We start from the raw sequence: 13,911 nt of genomic DNA, 5'->3' as shown, positions 1-13,911 counted from the left end.
CTGGGAAGCTCAATCGATTTGGTTCCTCATTTTCATCTAGCTATACTTTCAAGATGTCTTTGAACCCGGAGCCCGCCGATCCGCAAGAGCGACAGGAATCTCACCTTCCTCCCAAGTCTTTCGCTGACGCCGCCCACGAAGCTCTAGGAGAGCATGAACAAAATGGCGGAGATTCATTCAACGAGGAGTCGATTAAGGAAACACCCCCGACGAGGAAGCTTTCGAGAAAAGGCAGCATTGAGCCCCGACCACTTCAAGAGATGCTAGACGAAGAAGAGAGACAACCATCTCTACCATCCACACCAATTCAACCTCGCCGTACACGGTCCCAAAAAGAGCAAAAGCAGGAGAAATCCTGGGCAGATATGGCAGAGGAAGGAGTCAACACCAATGCGCACCCTGTCATTGATCTCCATGCAGGTGAAGCCAATGGCGACAGCCAGGAGTTTACTGGAGAAGGGCGCAACGACTCGCCCAAGAGCCCAGCTCAAATGCACCGTCCTCACAAGCGCACATCTTCCAAGTCAATGAGCCCAAAGAAGACCGTCTCGGAAGGCACAGACGGTCAGCAACAGAAGCTCGTATACGAAAAGTTCGAGAGTCCCGACGGCAAGCAATTGACCAGTGTCAAGCCTGATGATTCATACGAAGAGGAATTGAGAACAGATGAGAAGGAAGCGCCCAAGCAAAAAGAACAGCAGGTCAGGGACTCAAAAGGCGAGCTCGTCAGTGGAAGAAGAGCTGGAGCAGGCTGGGAAACTTCGGCGTATGTCCTCCCGCACACCCTCAACAGTCTGACATTGCTAATACATGTCTCAGCATAAGATGGGCACCCCTCAACGTTCCTCTCCAGCGTAGATTGCAGACAGGAATGGTCCTGGTTCACACCTTGAGCATCGCTCTTTTCCTTGCCGCCTTTTTCGTCCTCTGCGCCATTCCGGTGCTGTGGCCCTTGTTGCTTCCTTACCTTCTCTACGTCCTGTTCTCCAAGGCCGGCACCTCGGGCTCGCTCAAGTACCGCTCGGAATGGCTGCGCCGTCTTCCAGTCTGGTCTCTCTTCGCTTCATACTTCCCTGCTCGCCTTCACCGTTCGCAAGAGCTGCCTGCAACCCGCAAGTACGTCTTTGGCTATCATCCACACGGTATTATCAGCCACGGTGCCTTTGTCGCCTTCGCGACCGAAGCTCTCGGCTTTTCTCAGCTGTTCCCCGGCATCACCAACACTCTCTTGACCTTGGACTCGAACTTCCGCATCCCCCTGTATCGCGACTACGCTCTGCGCCTGGGCCTGGCCTCGGTTTCTCGCGAGAGTTGCGAGAACATTCTCTCCAAGGGTGGCCCCAACGGAGAAGGTATGGGTCGCGCCATCACCATCGTTGTTGGCGGTGCTCGCGAATCGCTGGATGCTCAGCCCAACAGCCTTCGTCTTGTGCTCGCTCGTCGCAAGGGTTTCGTCAAGCTCGCCATTCGCACTGGTGCTGATCTCGTTCCCGTACTAGCGTTTGGCGAGAATGAACTCTACGAGCAGTTCGATCCTCAAGCACATCCCACCATCCACAAGTTCCAGCTGTTGGTCAAGAAGGCTCTAGGTTTCACAGTTCCGCTTTTCCACGCTCGCGGCGTTTTCAACTACGATGTTGGTATGATGCCTTACCGACGTCCGCTCAACATCGTCGCTGGCCGACCTATCATGGTGCGCAAACAGGAGCGTCCTGACTCCAAGTATGTGGATGAGATCCATGCGCAATATGTCGATGAGCTCAAGCGCATTTGGGACGAGTGGAAGGACATTTTCGCCAAGCACCGCGATGGTGATCTCGAGATTGTCGAGTAAACCCTTTCTTTCATCATGACTTTCTTCATGCACTTTTTGTGCTCTAATGCTTATGGGGAAGTTTGTTGTAGCCTTACTTCCATATTGTATTTTAGAAATTGACACCATAGCTTCTTGACGAATCATGCTCAATTTTTCTCCGGTTCTTGAGTTGCCTTCACTCGTGGCTCTTCTGCAACACAGTTTCTTGACAGCATCATAACAGAGAATCATAGATCTGCCAACACCCAGCTCACTTCGTACAGCTACAGCTTTCCTCTCACAACGTCGCATTCACGACCGCATTGATGAAACTGCACTGGATTAACGCTCTCCCTAGCCCTCGCCGTCGCCATAGAAAACCTCTTGACGAGCGACAGATCTTCCCCTTCTTGAGATTGCCCCTGGAACTACGCATTCTCATCTACCAATATGCAATCGCCGATCAAGAGTACGACATCGGTCATCGACATCTTCCGTCCCTCCTGCGCACCAACCTCCAGATTACACGCGAGATCTACCAAATCTGTCCTATCGTCGCAATATATGAGCTCATCATTCCGGACCTCACCGATTCGAAGTACATACCACGACGACTCTACCTCAAATACCCAGGTCTAGTCACGCCCACGCAATATTGTCATTGGATGGCCATGTGCTTTCGCCTGTCAAGGGCGGATTTCAGAGCAAAGGCGTTCGACTGGTTTCACGGGAGGAAAGGATTGACGGCAAAAGTTCAGACGCAGTGCTCACTATGTTTTCATTATAGCACATCGGGTGGATTCCGTGGATACCCCAGATGTTGGTATTGTACCTTTTACGTCGAGCACATTATGCGGCACGAGAAGAAGACGCAAAAGAAACTTTTGGTGAAGTTCTGCTGAGTGGGACGCAAAGACGGGGTCCGCAAGACATCTGATTAGATACCGTCGCTATGCACAAAGTTGATGGGGAAAATGTCCATGTCCATTGAGAGTCGTGTTCTGCAAATTTCGATCCTGGTCCGCGAATAGAATTTTGGTTGGTCTGAAAACCAGGAGAAGCAGAACACGTTCCCCTTCTTCGATTCACCTCTAGAACTTCAGAATTTGGGTTACCGCCTTGTAATCTCGGAAGAAGAGCACAAATTACCCGAACTCCTCCTGCCTTACCTCAGTATCGTCTATCCGCTCTCTTCGGCACGACAATTCAGATTACACGAGAGATCTACCGATTCTACCACATCACAGCAGTAATCGACGTCAAGATTCCGCATCTTCAGCCTCGATGGTGTTGGAGTTTTGCTGCATGGATCCAACTAATCACCATACTTACCTGAATGCTTGAAGGCAATACAAGGATATGGTACTTTGAGAGCATCAGGGCCAGAAGAGGGTTGGTTATGAAGTTGACAGTGCGGTGTGGGCACCGTGAGGAGTGCAGAGAAGTGAGTGGGAACCGTGTTTCTTCGGAGAACCTCGTGGTGCTCAGTTCTGCGTGTTGGAGGGTACTTGATAGAAAGGTCTTATTTGAGATTTGTTAGATTTGAGAGAGTTTCGATGGCCGGGCTCTTGGGTACTTTGCTTTTAGTTGTCGTAGACAGGTAGTTACTGTCGTAGTTCAAGAAATTGGATGGTTGAGCTCGTATCTGTTGAGAGCAGTCTTCGATCGATTTGAGCTTTGAGAATTGCCATGCGTGGCCGGCTCAAAACGACTGTGGTACATATTTTGGGGTTTTTTGAGCTACGTCATCGATCTAATCATATCTTAGAATCATGTCGCAGTGGTGTAATGGTTAGCATTAGCGCCTTCCAAGCGCTAGACCCTGGTTCGATTCCTGGCTGCGACATCCTTTTTGTGCTCTGCGCTTTGAAATGCGCTTATTTCCAGCCAATTCGGACGACTTTTCGTCGAGAAATGTCGAGTCCAATTTTTTTTTTTGGTCCCCCCTAGTGCGAGGCTTCAGCGTCACGAGAGCTGGTGTGTGGGTAGAGTATATGCGTACGCTCACTGACCTCTGGTCGAATTGGCGCAGTTTTGGTCGAGTCATCTCGAGTCCAGATGTTTTGCTTGTGAGTATCGAAGCTGCGCCATCATTGAGTCTGAAGCCTCGCGACTCGGATCCTGCATGCGTGGTTCGCGAGAATCTGGCCATCTAGCGACGCACCGTCGAGTTTCTACCGCATGTCTGTGGATCTGAAGGACGACATCATTGCCATAGCTTTCCAGACTCTGGTAATCAGACTGACCCTCCCCGTGTGCTGAATTCTGTCACACCATCAACTCTGATGCCGTAGCGATGCACACTGAGATACATATCTGAATGCATGATACTTTTGAGTGCGACCGCGTCGTCCACAGAGACCAACCCCCTAAAGCACTCTCTTTGGACCTAGCATCGACTTCAAGAACAACTGTGCATCTCTGACCCGAGGCATCAAGGACATCTGGATGCAATGCTCGTTATTCAACTCAAATCGACGCAAGGCACCAGCGCTACTACTTTCCGCACCAAGTGAGTCAGCGAAATAACAGGAACTCCTTCACTTTTCAGTTGCTTTCGCAACCGATCACTTCCTAATCTCGAACATGAGATAACACCACCTCTCGCATGCATTTTCAGCAACAATACCTCTACTGCCAGCAGCCAGCAAAAGTCATACAAGAGCATCTATACCAACCAATTCCCAGAATCATGGAGAACATCAACAACTTTGTGATTCAGCCAACCGAGGCACACACGCACACCATCATAATACTTCACGGCCGCGACAGTGTCGCTTCCGAATTTGCAGGAGAGTTGTTTGAAAGCCAAGCGTCGGACGCACGCACACTACCAGAAATCTATCCCGGCTTTAGATGGGTCTTTCCAAACTCCAGTATGCTCAGGTCAAAGCGCTTCGACACGGAGATGTCACAGTGGTTCGATATGTGGAGTACGGAACATCCGCATGACAAAGAAGAGATGAGCAGAGCAGGCATCGAGACGGCAGTGGCTAGAATGACGGATCTAGTCAAACAGGAGTCGAAAGCAGTTTCTCTTGATCACATCTTCCTGGGAGGCATCAGTCAAGGGTCGGCAGTCAGCATTCACACTTTGCTTCGTAGTGAGCTGCAGGTTGGTGGATACATGGGATTTTGCACCTGGTTACCTTTCCATGACGAGATCCAGCACCAGACGACAACCATCAAGACACCAATCTTCCTGGCACACAACAAAGATGACGAGGTCATCTCCGTGGAGAATGGAGAACAAATGCGGGAGACTCTACAGCATATCGGGTTGGAGGTGACATGGCGAGAGTATGAGGAAGGTGGTCACTGGTTCAACGAACCAAAAGGCATCGACGATGTTGTTGCGTTTCTCGCACGCTGTGGTGTCTCGAGCAGAAACCGAAGTGCAACAGCATCGCAATCGACGGGGTAGTGAAGTGGGAGGAAGGCACCATTTCTGACTCCATATCCTGTCAGTATCACCTTCTACATCTTTTAATACTCTGACACGCGTGAAGTTCGAAAAGTGATGCTCGTCTGTTGGAATCTCGTGACTTGTACGTTTGCTCCTGCCGTATTGATGTAAGTTCCTTCTGTGCTGCTTGAAAATGCCTCTGCCTTTGGGTTTTCGATATATTCTCCATCACAACCACAAGCTTTAACCTCTTGTCTCATTAATACATCAGACTCCATATTCGATTTCCATGCACTAGAGTTGTGTCAGTCACCCTTTCAAACGTCACCTCTCAACGTCATCTCGTCGTCGGAGGCTGGTTCATCGAAAGCCATCAACCAAGGGTCAACCGGAGACTCTCAACACTCAATCTACCTACCTGAAATTTCTGTCGAGCTGCAGAAATTCTCGATGCTCGTCTTTGACAGCACAACGCCGGTGGGACCTCGAACCGTGACTCCCCCGGACTGACCCGGGGATCTCGTATGTTTTCAGAGATGCATTCAGTCAAGCGACACTTTGCGGCTCAAGCTGTCAACCGAATACGACAGAAGTCTACTGGAAGCTGCTTGAAGCTCACCAATAAGCCGTCCTCAAGGCGCCTGCAAACCATCTTCAAGCCAACCTCAAGCCAAACCACTGCCACTGATACCTGTTTCCAGTCATTCACCACCTGCTGTCAAATTCGTACCCGTTCCCATCATCCAGTATCTAGCCTATTTGGGACGTCCTCGTCGTTTGTACGCATTCGGCCACGCTGCCAAAGAAACTCGAGACGTGTCTCGATGGAGTAGAACAAGAAGCGAGAAGGAAACAATAGGCATCGATGAATCAACCGACTCCACTTCTCGAAGGTCGATATCGCTGATCTCCCGTTTCCAGAAGGAGAACAACTCGTATTTGAAGGATCCTTCGCGTCGCCTTATATCGCAGTGGATGTCAGACAACAGAAAGCGTAGCCGGACACCTGCCATCTTGGGGTATCAGATTTCCTCAGTGGCACGCATCTATACGATACGTGCGGAATCACTATCCCAAAAACCAGAAGAAACGTCTTTGCATGAGAGAAATCTCTGTGGCTGATGGCCGAGGGAGGTATAGGCGATGCCACTCACTTGCGATACGGCCTTTCTCTGGAAGTTTAGACGGTACCTGCAGCTTTTTGCGAGATTGCTGAAGCCATCGCAACGTAGATGCATGAATTTCTGGACTCTGCCGACGACATCCGCGGAGGCTCTTCCACGTGTATACCATCTGACGGGAGCGTCACAAGATGCAAAGGCACTTCTGTCGGCACATTCATCAAATCGTGTGACCATCCGACCATACGACCTGCGATTGCGGAGATGTCAACTTCACTCGTCGGTAGATAGGACAGAGGGTTATGTCAACCCTAGGGTTGAGGCCCCATGATTTGACGACACACTTCCATAGCTCAAAACTCAACTCCTATACCACACCACCAGATACCAACAGTCAGCCAAATACAAGTTCCTAATGCAGAACTTCAGGTTAGACCGAAAACCACACCCGCAAGCTTCTGAGCACACCTACCAAGCATCGAGCAACGGGGCGAGGTTACCAAATTATGAACTTCTCGTATCTGACAACGGGTGGGTAAGAGTTGCGTGCTCAACAGTGCAAAAGTGTAAAAGTCATGTTGAAAAAAGGAGGGGGGGAGACCAACTAACAAATCAAGGTCAGAGTTAAAGTGTGTTCGTATTTGGAAAAGAAGATTGGGTGTTGGAAGTTTAGCTGTCACGCACGGCTAATTTTGTAACCTTTTGGTAGAGATATGCTTTTAGGGTTTTGTGTGTAACCAAGGAACTTTATTCAAATATCTATTCCAACGTCGGATGGTCGATTCACAGAGCATGCGGGGCTCTAAATGTTTTGGCAGAAGGCATCGGAACTGCATTTCGCGCGACAAATAAAATTATTGGTTGAATGATCGTCCTTTTTCCAGATTTTCCAGAAATGTTCGAGAAGACAAGAGACATATTGAAAGGAAGAAGGATGGAAATGGAAGGAATAGGCTCGTTTTTGCTTTGTAAAGATATGATTGACTTTTGGGTATAGGGTGTAAGGATCTAAATCTAGTATCTAACAAAGATGGATGGCGATAGCCAATGAATATGAAAACACAACCGATCGCTAAAAATGCCCAACAGAGATGATGAGAAGAAAGACAAGAAATAATTAGCGTATAAGGCCTGAACTCGTGAAAAAGACCGAGATAGACGGTACGCGAGCCGTGGAATGGAACATGCAGGATGAAGCGAAGTGATGCAGGAAGCGAAAGATGCAGACTGGAAGATGCAATCTATGCGGTGTCGAAGGTCTTGACTCTGCAGTGGCGCAGCTTGTCGAGGACAGTGAAGTCAACACCATGTTGTCTTGTGCAGACGGCGACGGCATCGAACTCGAGATCCAAGCGGCCAGGGTGGAAGCCAGCGTGGTCAAGCTTCTCGAGCCATGGTACTTGTGATTGCTCAACAAGAGGGTCGTGGAAGACGAGGCGCGAGCAGCCAAGACGCTGAAGCTCAGTTGCGAAAGCAAGGCCGGGAGAGTAGCTGAGGACACTCTGGCCAGGCTTGAAGCCAATACCGACGACAAGAATGCGAGGACCGGTAGGGCAGGCAGCACGAGCAGCGCAGCGACGGTGAAGCTTCTTGGCAAGAGCAGCAGGGCGGTTGCGCATGAGCTTTGTGGCACGCTTGAGGACGGGGAGGTTGGGGTTGTTGGAGAAGAGGTAGAAGGGGTTGACAGGGATGCAGTGACCGCCAACACCGAGACCGGGGCGGAAAGCCTGGTAGCCATAGGGTTTTGTTGCGGCGGCGTCAATCATCTCGTTGGGGTCAATACCGTGAGCACGGGCTGCATCGGCCATCTCATTGACATAGGCAATGTTGACCATGCGGTAACAGTTCTCGAACAGCTTGGTCATTTCGGCAACCTCAGGCTTGCTGACGGGTACTACTTGGTCGAAGACGCGAGCGTACAGCTTGTGAATGACAGAGTTGGATGCAGGAGTGAGTGCGGAGATGATCTTGGGGATCTGCTGGGCAGTGGGGAAGGTGCGACCAGGGTCAACACGCTCTGGAGACATGCCACAGTGGAGGATGTTTTGGTAAGGGCCAAGAATCTGGCGGGTGGTGCCAACTTGGACACTGCTCTCAATGACAATGGTGTTGCCAGGCTGAACGTGCTTCAGAACCATGGCCAATGCACTGATGAGATGGCTCAGGTCGACAGTGTTATCAGCCTTGAGAAGAGTAGGGACCGAGATGAGATAGGCGGTAGCTCTGTCCAAAAAGGACTCATCGTTGGTAAGAGTCACATTGGGCATGTGACCAAAAATAGGCTGCAGTTGCGCGAGGCGCTGGACTGAGATGTCGAAGCCAATTGATTGGTAGCAAGTACCAAATGATCTGAGAAGGTGCTCGCCGACATAGCCAACTCCGACGACGCAGACCACATGGTCATGGTGGGCCAGGGTGAGATCGAAGCTGTCGTTGCGCTGCATGGTCGAGAAGCTGTTGTTGCGTGACATGGCTGATAGGTGTTGTGCCGAAGGTGATTAAGGTTGTATTGGATGATTATGATTAGGTATTATAACGAGTGAAGAAGGATATTAGTCGAGAGCCAAGGATATGAGATAATCGAAAACCGCCAGGATCTTCGTTGCCCGGTGCACAAGAAATGAGATGATGATGGAGAAGTGGGACAACGAAGATCTCTCGAGATACTTATACCAGGTGTCCCAGCGAGAATGAATTTTCGATATAGGTCAACGGATAGGCCCCGCCACGCTTCTCGGGAAGGGTTTGGCGATAGATGGAATCTAGCGAAAAGAAAGATCGATAGTCAAGTTTCAGCGGTCTTGTAGAGAAACCCCCATAGAGTTCCTTGTAGGATGCTGTCCGCGCTCCAGATACTGAAACCGTTGTGAAGAAAGAGGTACCCGCCCCTCGGTCCGCTTACAGTTGACAGGAATGGTGCGTTTGTGTCACCGAGACTCGATGGCCATGACTTCGAGGCATGTCGCCGTTGACCATAGCACGCGAGTCTGTCTGTCAATTCCAACGGCGTAGCGACTCAGACGTCTTGGTGGAGGCTTGAAAGCAAGGACCTTTCCAGGCCTTTTACCGAACCACTCTGGCGGTGCTTCTCTTCAGAGACAAGTAAATCAATATAGTGCTCCAGATCGAGACGATCCTGTGTTTCCATGACCAGGCCAGGATGTGATTTACAACAGAGTGGGAATTGAGTCAGAACCTGTCGATCGTGGGAGTGCATGCATGTGTACATGTCCCGAGCCGGGATCATATCAGCGCACACAACGGTGGTCCATTGTAACTGGCGGTTGCTGGTGAGCGTATGGTATAGCTCCTGTACGCAAGTACTGCCGATGGCCATGGGCGGCATGACTGACGTCTTCTGATGCCGCGGACAATCTCACGTGTGTGTATAGCAGTTAGTGCTAACGGTAAGAACTAGTGGCTTACAACCCGCAGTGCCGGATGTGATTCAACGGCTCGCCTACTATTACAACGTCGTGAACGTGAGGGCAAAGGATGCGAGATGTCGTGGCCAGTCACGGGAGATCTGCAGCTCGGGAGGGCAAACTCTGAATTCTGCCCTGTCTTTCTGAAATCGTGGTCAACGCCCGGCAGGACAGAAAACACAATCAACGACTCTGCAACAAAATGCATTGTGTCAAGAGTGTTATAAAGAACACACATCCCCAGCGAGCCATTGACTTCTCAAGGATAGAGATAAGAATAAGCGTCTGTCTTGGGAACAAGGTGAGGCGTCTTGAGGGCCATGCTTGGGCGTATATTTTTTAGACCCTTACGGTTGATGGCTTGTCAACGCTCATGTGTGGCGATGTTGCTTATTCTCTCAAAGCACAGCAAAACAACGGTCAGGATAATTAGCCGCTGCTCGCCGTGCGACGCAGACTCACGTTCAGGCGAGTCATAACTGTGAAGGGATGGATGATCTCCAAAGTGATGGGCGGACAGATATGCGGGCTGAAGGCAAGTACCCGTAGCATCAGGCCAAGGCAGAGCCACGAGGTGAGCTCTGGAAAAGTCGATTCTCCTCACGTGGAGAGAGTGTGGGAAAAAGCTTGGCATTTTGGAGAAACGGCCCGAGGCGAGCCTGGCGACTCGATGTCGGCATCTTACGGAGCCTAGGTAACTTTTGCATCATTATTATTGAGAACCGTTTGCACCTCGCAGCAGCATCTGTATGAGGCCAAATTTCCTCCGCTTATTCCTGTACTAGGACCTCTGTGTCTAGAGCGGCTACCGGAGCCTGCCGCCGAAGTCATGCCCTTGCCGGATACCGTTGAGGACACCTCGACTCTTTGTGGTGACCTATTGTGGTCCCTCGACTGTACTTGTCTCTCGATGCTCAATATCAGAAACGTTGCGGATGCCTCGGTCGCTTACACTCTCCATGCTTAATCACCTAAAGCATCTTTTTTGAGCCGCAAGCCATTCAATTCGTTGTGTAGGAACTGTTTAGGGGTTTTGGTGGCTTTTTTGCTTACCATTCTTGTACCTTTGTCTTACCAAAGTATGAATAGTCTCTAACTCTCCATATCTGCCATCCCTTTGGACAGTACTTTGGTGGAGCAAAAAACTGGTTGGCTGGTCTTCAGCGCGTGTAATGGCGGACCGCACTGACAGTTTGTGCATTGGTTATGAACCTTCAATATATGGCCGAACTGGTGTCAAATGTTAGCATACCATAGGAGTTTCCTCTGTAAGCCATACCTGTCGGTCTCTTCTTGTGGTTCGTGAGGCGTTCGTTATACGAAGCTGCATCGCCTGATTCGGAATAAGATGCCTGTAGTCGTTCGTCAAGTCATGTGTTGAACGATCGATTCACTGGTAGCATAGAGGATAGCTTGGCAACACATACCTCTGGTCCATGTGTCCTTTTGGAAGATCCGAGGAAGGTAAGCCCGATGCGGTAGTCCTGAATTCTGGAGGAGCTATCTGTCTTTGACAGTGCTAATGTCGAATGCATGGTACCTTTGGTCCAGCCCCAGCCTTGTGATTTGTCTCGAAGACTTATGTTGATCTGGTCGCGACCTCCGTAGCGCAAAGGACATTTTCAGCCAAGGATCGTCATATGAGAGACCCCTTGATGCTCGACACCAGCTCAGGACCCTTGAGTGAGACCACGTGTGATCCTTCGTCTCGCCTCTAGTACCGACAGCCAGGACGATCCGGCGATGGCGAGAGCCGACCAATACACTAGGACTGGTGATTCTTAGACAACCATTCCACGCGTTTGCTCCCCAGTCTCCAAGACCTGTCATATTTGGCATAAGGTGTTTGGCCGTGTACAGAAAGGAATCCGCAACCGAGACGTTATATCAATGCCAGCCTAACCGATAGAAGTGCTCTGTGTATCGCCATTACTATCAGTATGGAGAATGAAAAGTCGATGTTCGATACGCCGTTTGAGCCTGACACTCAAAAAGACTGCATGCGACACTGCTTTTCCACAACTGACTCATTGTGTGTATTCAGCGGCGATCAGGTACCTTGAAGATACAATGTCGTACATCATAGCTGTTTTCAGCATGACAGTCCAGGGACAGGGTGAAGTCGCTGTTCTAGACTTCGTTTTGCAATCCTGCAACGGCAACGTTGATTAGCATGAGGCTTTTAACAGCGAGGCAAGTGATGGCGAGAAACAGTGATTTTTCGTTTCGATCGACCTAGATAAGGCATGCTTGCAAGCGAGGTTGTGTAGTAAAATCACCTAGAAGACCTTGTCGGGACGAATCGAGGACACCTAGAGGTCAGCGGTTTGGCAGTTGAGACTGCTTCCGGAGCGACCTCGTACATCGTAGCCTTGAAATCCTTCTGCTCTTGCTTTGCCTTCATTTGTACAGACGCCAATAGCAGAGCATGATTCAGCACCTCCGTGGATCAGACATAGGGACGCGACGTGGACTTGCGCTTCTTAACGTTGATTTTTAATTGTTGTTATAAAGTGTAAAAGCAAAGAAGGATAGAGGAACGGAAGCGCCGCACTACCGTAATTGCTTCGTTCGCTAAAACGTAGCACATACACTACGAAGGAGATAACGCGCTAGCTAAACTACTTAAATAAGTAAAAGCTTTTTAAGAATAAGAAGAAGGTATAGATAGAGAAAGTAAGGTATATAAATATTAAAGTAAAGAAAGAATCTAGCTTCGACGTAAAGTTAACTATAGAATAATAGGTCTTACTAGATAAGTGCCTAGAAGATATTAAGAAATAGCTATAAGAATATATACTACTATATTATAGTAGTAGCGTAGTAGTAACGTAGTAGTAGCTAACTATTTCTAGGATAAGATTATAGATAGAAAGCCTATCTACCCTTACTACTTCTTCTTAGTCTACGAGCGTACTATATAGCGTAATAGAGCTTACTAGAACTTTAAGTCTAACCTCTTCTACTCTAATAATAGCTAAATTATCTACCCTAGTCCTACTAGTTAGTAGTATTTACGCTATAACTTTAAGAAGTATAATTAGATCCTTCTCTCTAAGGAGGTATATAGTAGCGCTCGTACTACCTATAAATTAGTTATTCTAGGTCCTTAGCCTAGTCCTATCTCTACCTATAACGAGTTAAATAGTATAGTAGAGAGTAGTAAGCTACTAATAGTTTAGCCTAAAATAGCTAGACTACCTAAGCTAGGTTTAGCCCTAGTAAGTAACTATATACGTTAGTTTACTACTAGACGCCTTTAGTATAAGAAGGGTTTATTTCTACCTCTTCTTACTACTATATACGTAGAGAGGAAGCGTATATAGAACTCTACTAAGCTCCCTAAGCGCGTCTAGACCTATAACCGTAAAGAAGGATTCTTCTAAGGCTACTACTACTATATAGCGCTACTACTATAGCTACTACTACTACGTAGATAAGCACTAGTTAATAAGGACTCTACTTAGTTATTATATAGAGTATAAATCTATCTTATTTCTTCTCTTATTTCTACTTCTATATTTATACCTTTCTATTATACTACCTTCTACCTTTCTAGCCCTAGGGTCTTAGGATATACCTAATAGCCCTAGCCTACGTTAGTCGCCCTATAATTATGTATACTAAGTATAGGAGAGCGTTATATTAAATTAAAACACTATACTACTATCTCCTATACTATATATACCTAGATCTACGTTACTACTAAGCCCTACGCTATTTATATAGGTCTCTACTATTACTAACTTTACTAGTACTAAGGTATCTAATAGTATAATACTCTATATATATAGTAGAGACTATATAAAGTAGTATAAGGTATAGTAGCGTACTACTACCTACTACTAAGTAAGTTTAAGTATTATCTAGAAGCGACGTCGTAAAATCCTAAAGTCCGATATTGTGCTACGGTGCTATGCGTTGCTACGCTTACTATAGGTTGCTATAGCACGGACCTCTATACTATAGCCCTTCTCTATCGTCGCTAAGGCCCGCCTCGCTACGCTACGCTTACTACTAGCGTTGCTAGTAGCCGTTAGAAGAGCACCCCCTACGTCGCTAAGTCTCTAAGAGTGCTCTTTTATTACCTTCGCTACTAGCCCTTCTAGTGGTCGCTATAATATCCTCCCTCTTATATCCTACTATATTATTAGCATTAATTCA

The 13,911-nt window shown here is 48.3% G+C and overlaps 3 protein-coding genes across 3 annotated transcripts; 2 read left to right on the top strand and 1 right to left on the bottom strand.

The window, feature by feature from the left end:
- The first annotated feature begins 61 nt into the window (after positions 1–61).
- On the top strand, positions 62–1,977 carry M438DRAFT_302169 (diacylglycerol O-acyltransferase 2A). The gene is made up of 2 exons (XM_029902120.1): positions 62–766; positions 820–1,977. Exons 1-2 carry the CDS (start codon positions 261–263, stop codon positions 1,832–1,834), a joined length of 1,521 nt encoding a protein of 506 aa, XP_029757606.1. The 5' UTR covers positions 62–260; the 3' UTR covers positions 1,835–1,977.
- A 2,510-nt stretch (positions 1,978–4,487) lies between these two features.
- M438DRAFT_279389 (alpha/beta-hydrolase) lies at positions 4,488–5,219 on the top strand (the record flags this gene model as incomplete). Its single annotated transcript, XM_029901081.1, has 1 exon — positions 4,488–5,219. One exon carries the CDS (start codon positions 4,488–4,490, stop codon positions 5,217–5,219), a length of 732 nt encoding a protein of 243 aa, XP_029757605.1.
- A 2,054-nt stretch (positions 5,220–7,273) lies between these two features.
- Positions 7,274–9,059, bottom strand: M438DRAFT_347928 (UDP-N-acetyl-D-mannosamine 6-dehydrogenase). The gene has a single exon (XM_029906022.1). It carries the CDS (start codon positions 8,791–8,793, stop codon positions 7,564–7,566), a length of 1,230 nt encoding a protein of 409 aa, XP_029757604.1. The 5' UTR covers positions 8,794–9,059; the 3' UTR covers positions 7,274–7,563.
- Positions 9,060–13,911: the final 4,852 nt, after the last annotated feature.

The sequence above is a fragment of the Aureobasidium pullulans genome, assembly GCF_000721785.1.
Source record: "Aureobasidium pullulans EXF-150 unplaced genomic scaffold scaffold_18, whole genome shotgun sequence".
NCBI lineage: Eukaryota > Fungi > Ascomycota > Dothideomycetes > Dothideales > Saccotheciaceae > Aureobasidium > Aureobasidium pullulans.
The sequence above is the reverse complement of the archived record's forward strand: the minus strand, read 5'-3'. Positions and strand labels throughout refer to the sequence as shown.

What these genes read in the sequence shown, in the direction of transcription:
- M438DRAFT_302169 (XM_029902120.1), top strand. Translation starts at nt 261, where the DNA reads ATGCTAGACGAAGAAGAGAGACAACCATCTCTACCATCCACACCAATT. An exon ending in GCAGGCTGGGAAACTTCGGC is followed by an intron (nt 767 to 819) that starts GTATGTCCTCCC and finishes TACATGTCTCAG; the next exon opens with CATAAGATGGGCACCCCTCA.
- M438DRAFT_347928 (XM_029906022.1), bottom strand. Translation starts at nt 8,793, where the DNA reads ATGTCACGCAACAACAGCTTCTCGACCATGCAGCGCAACGACAGCTTC.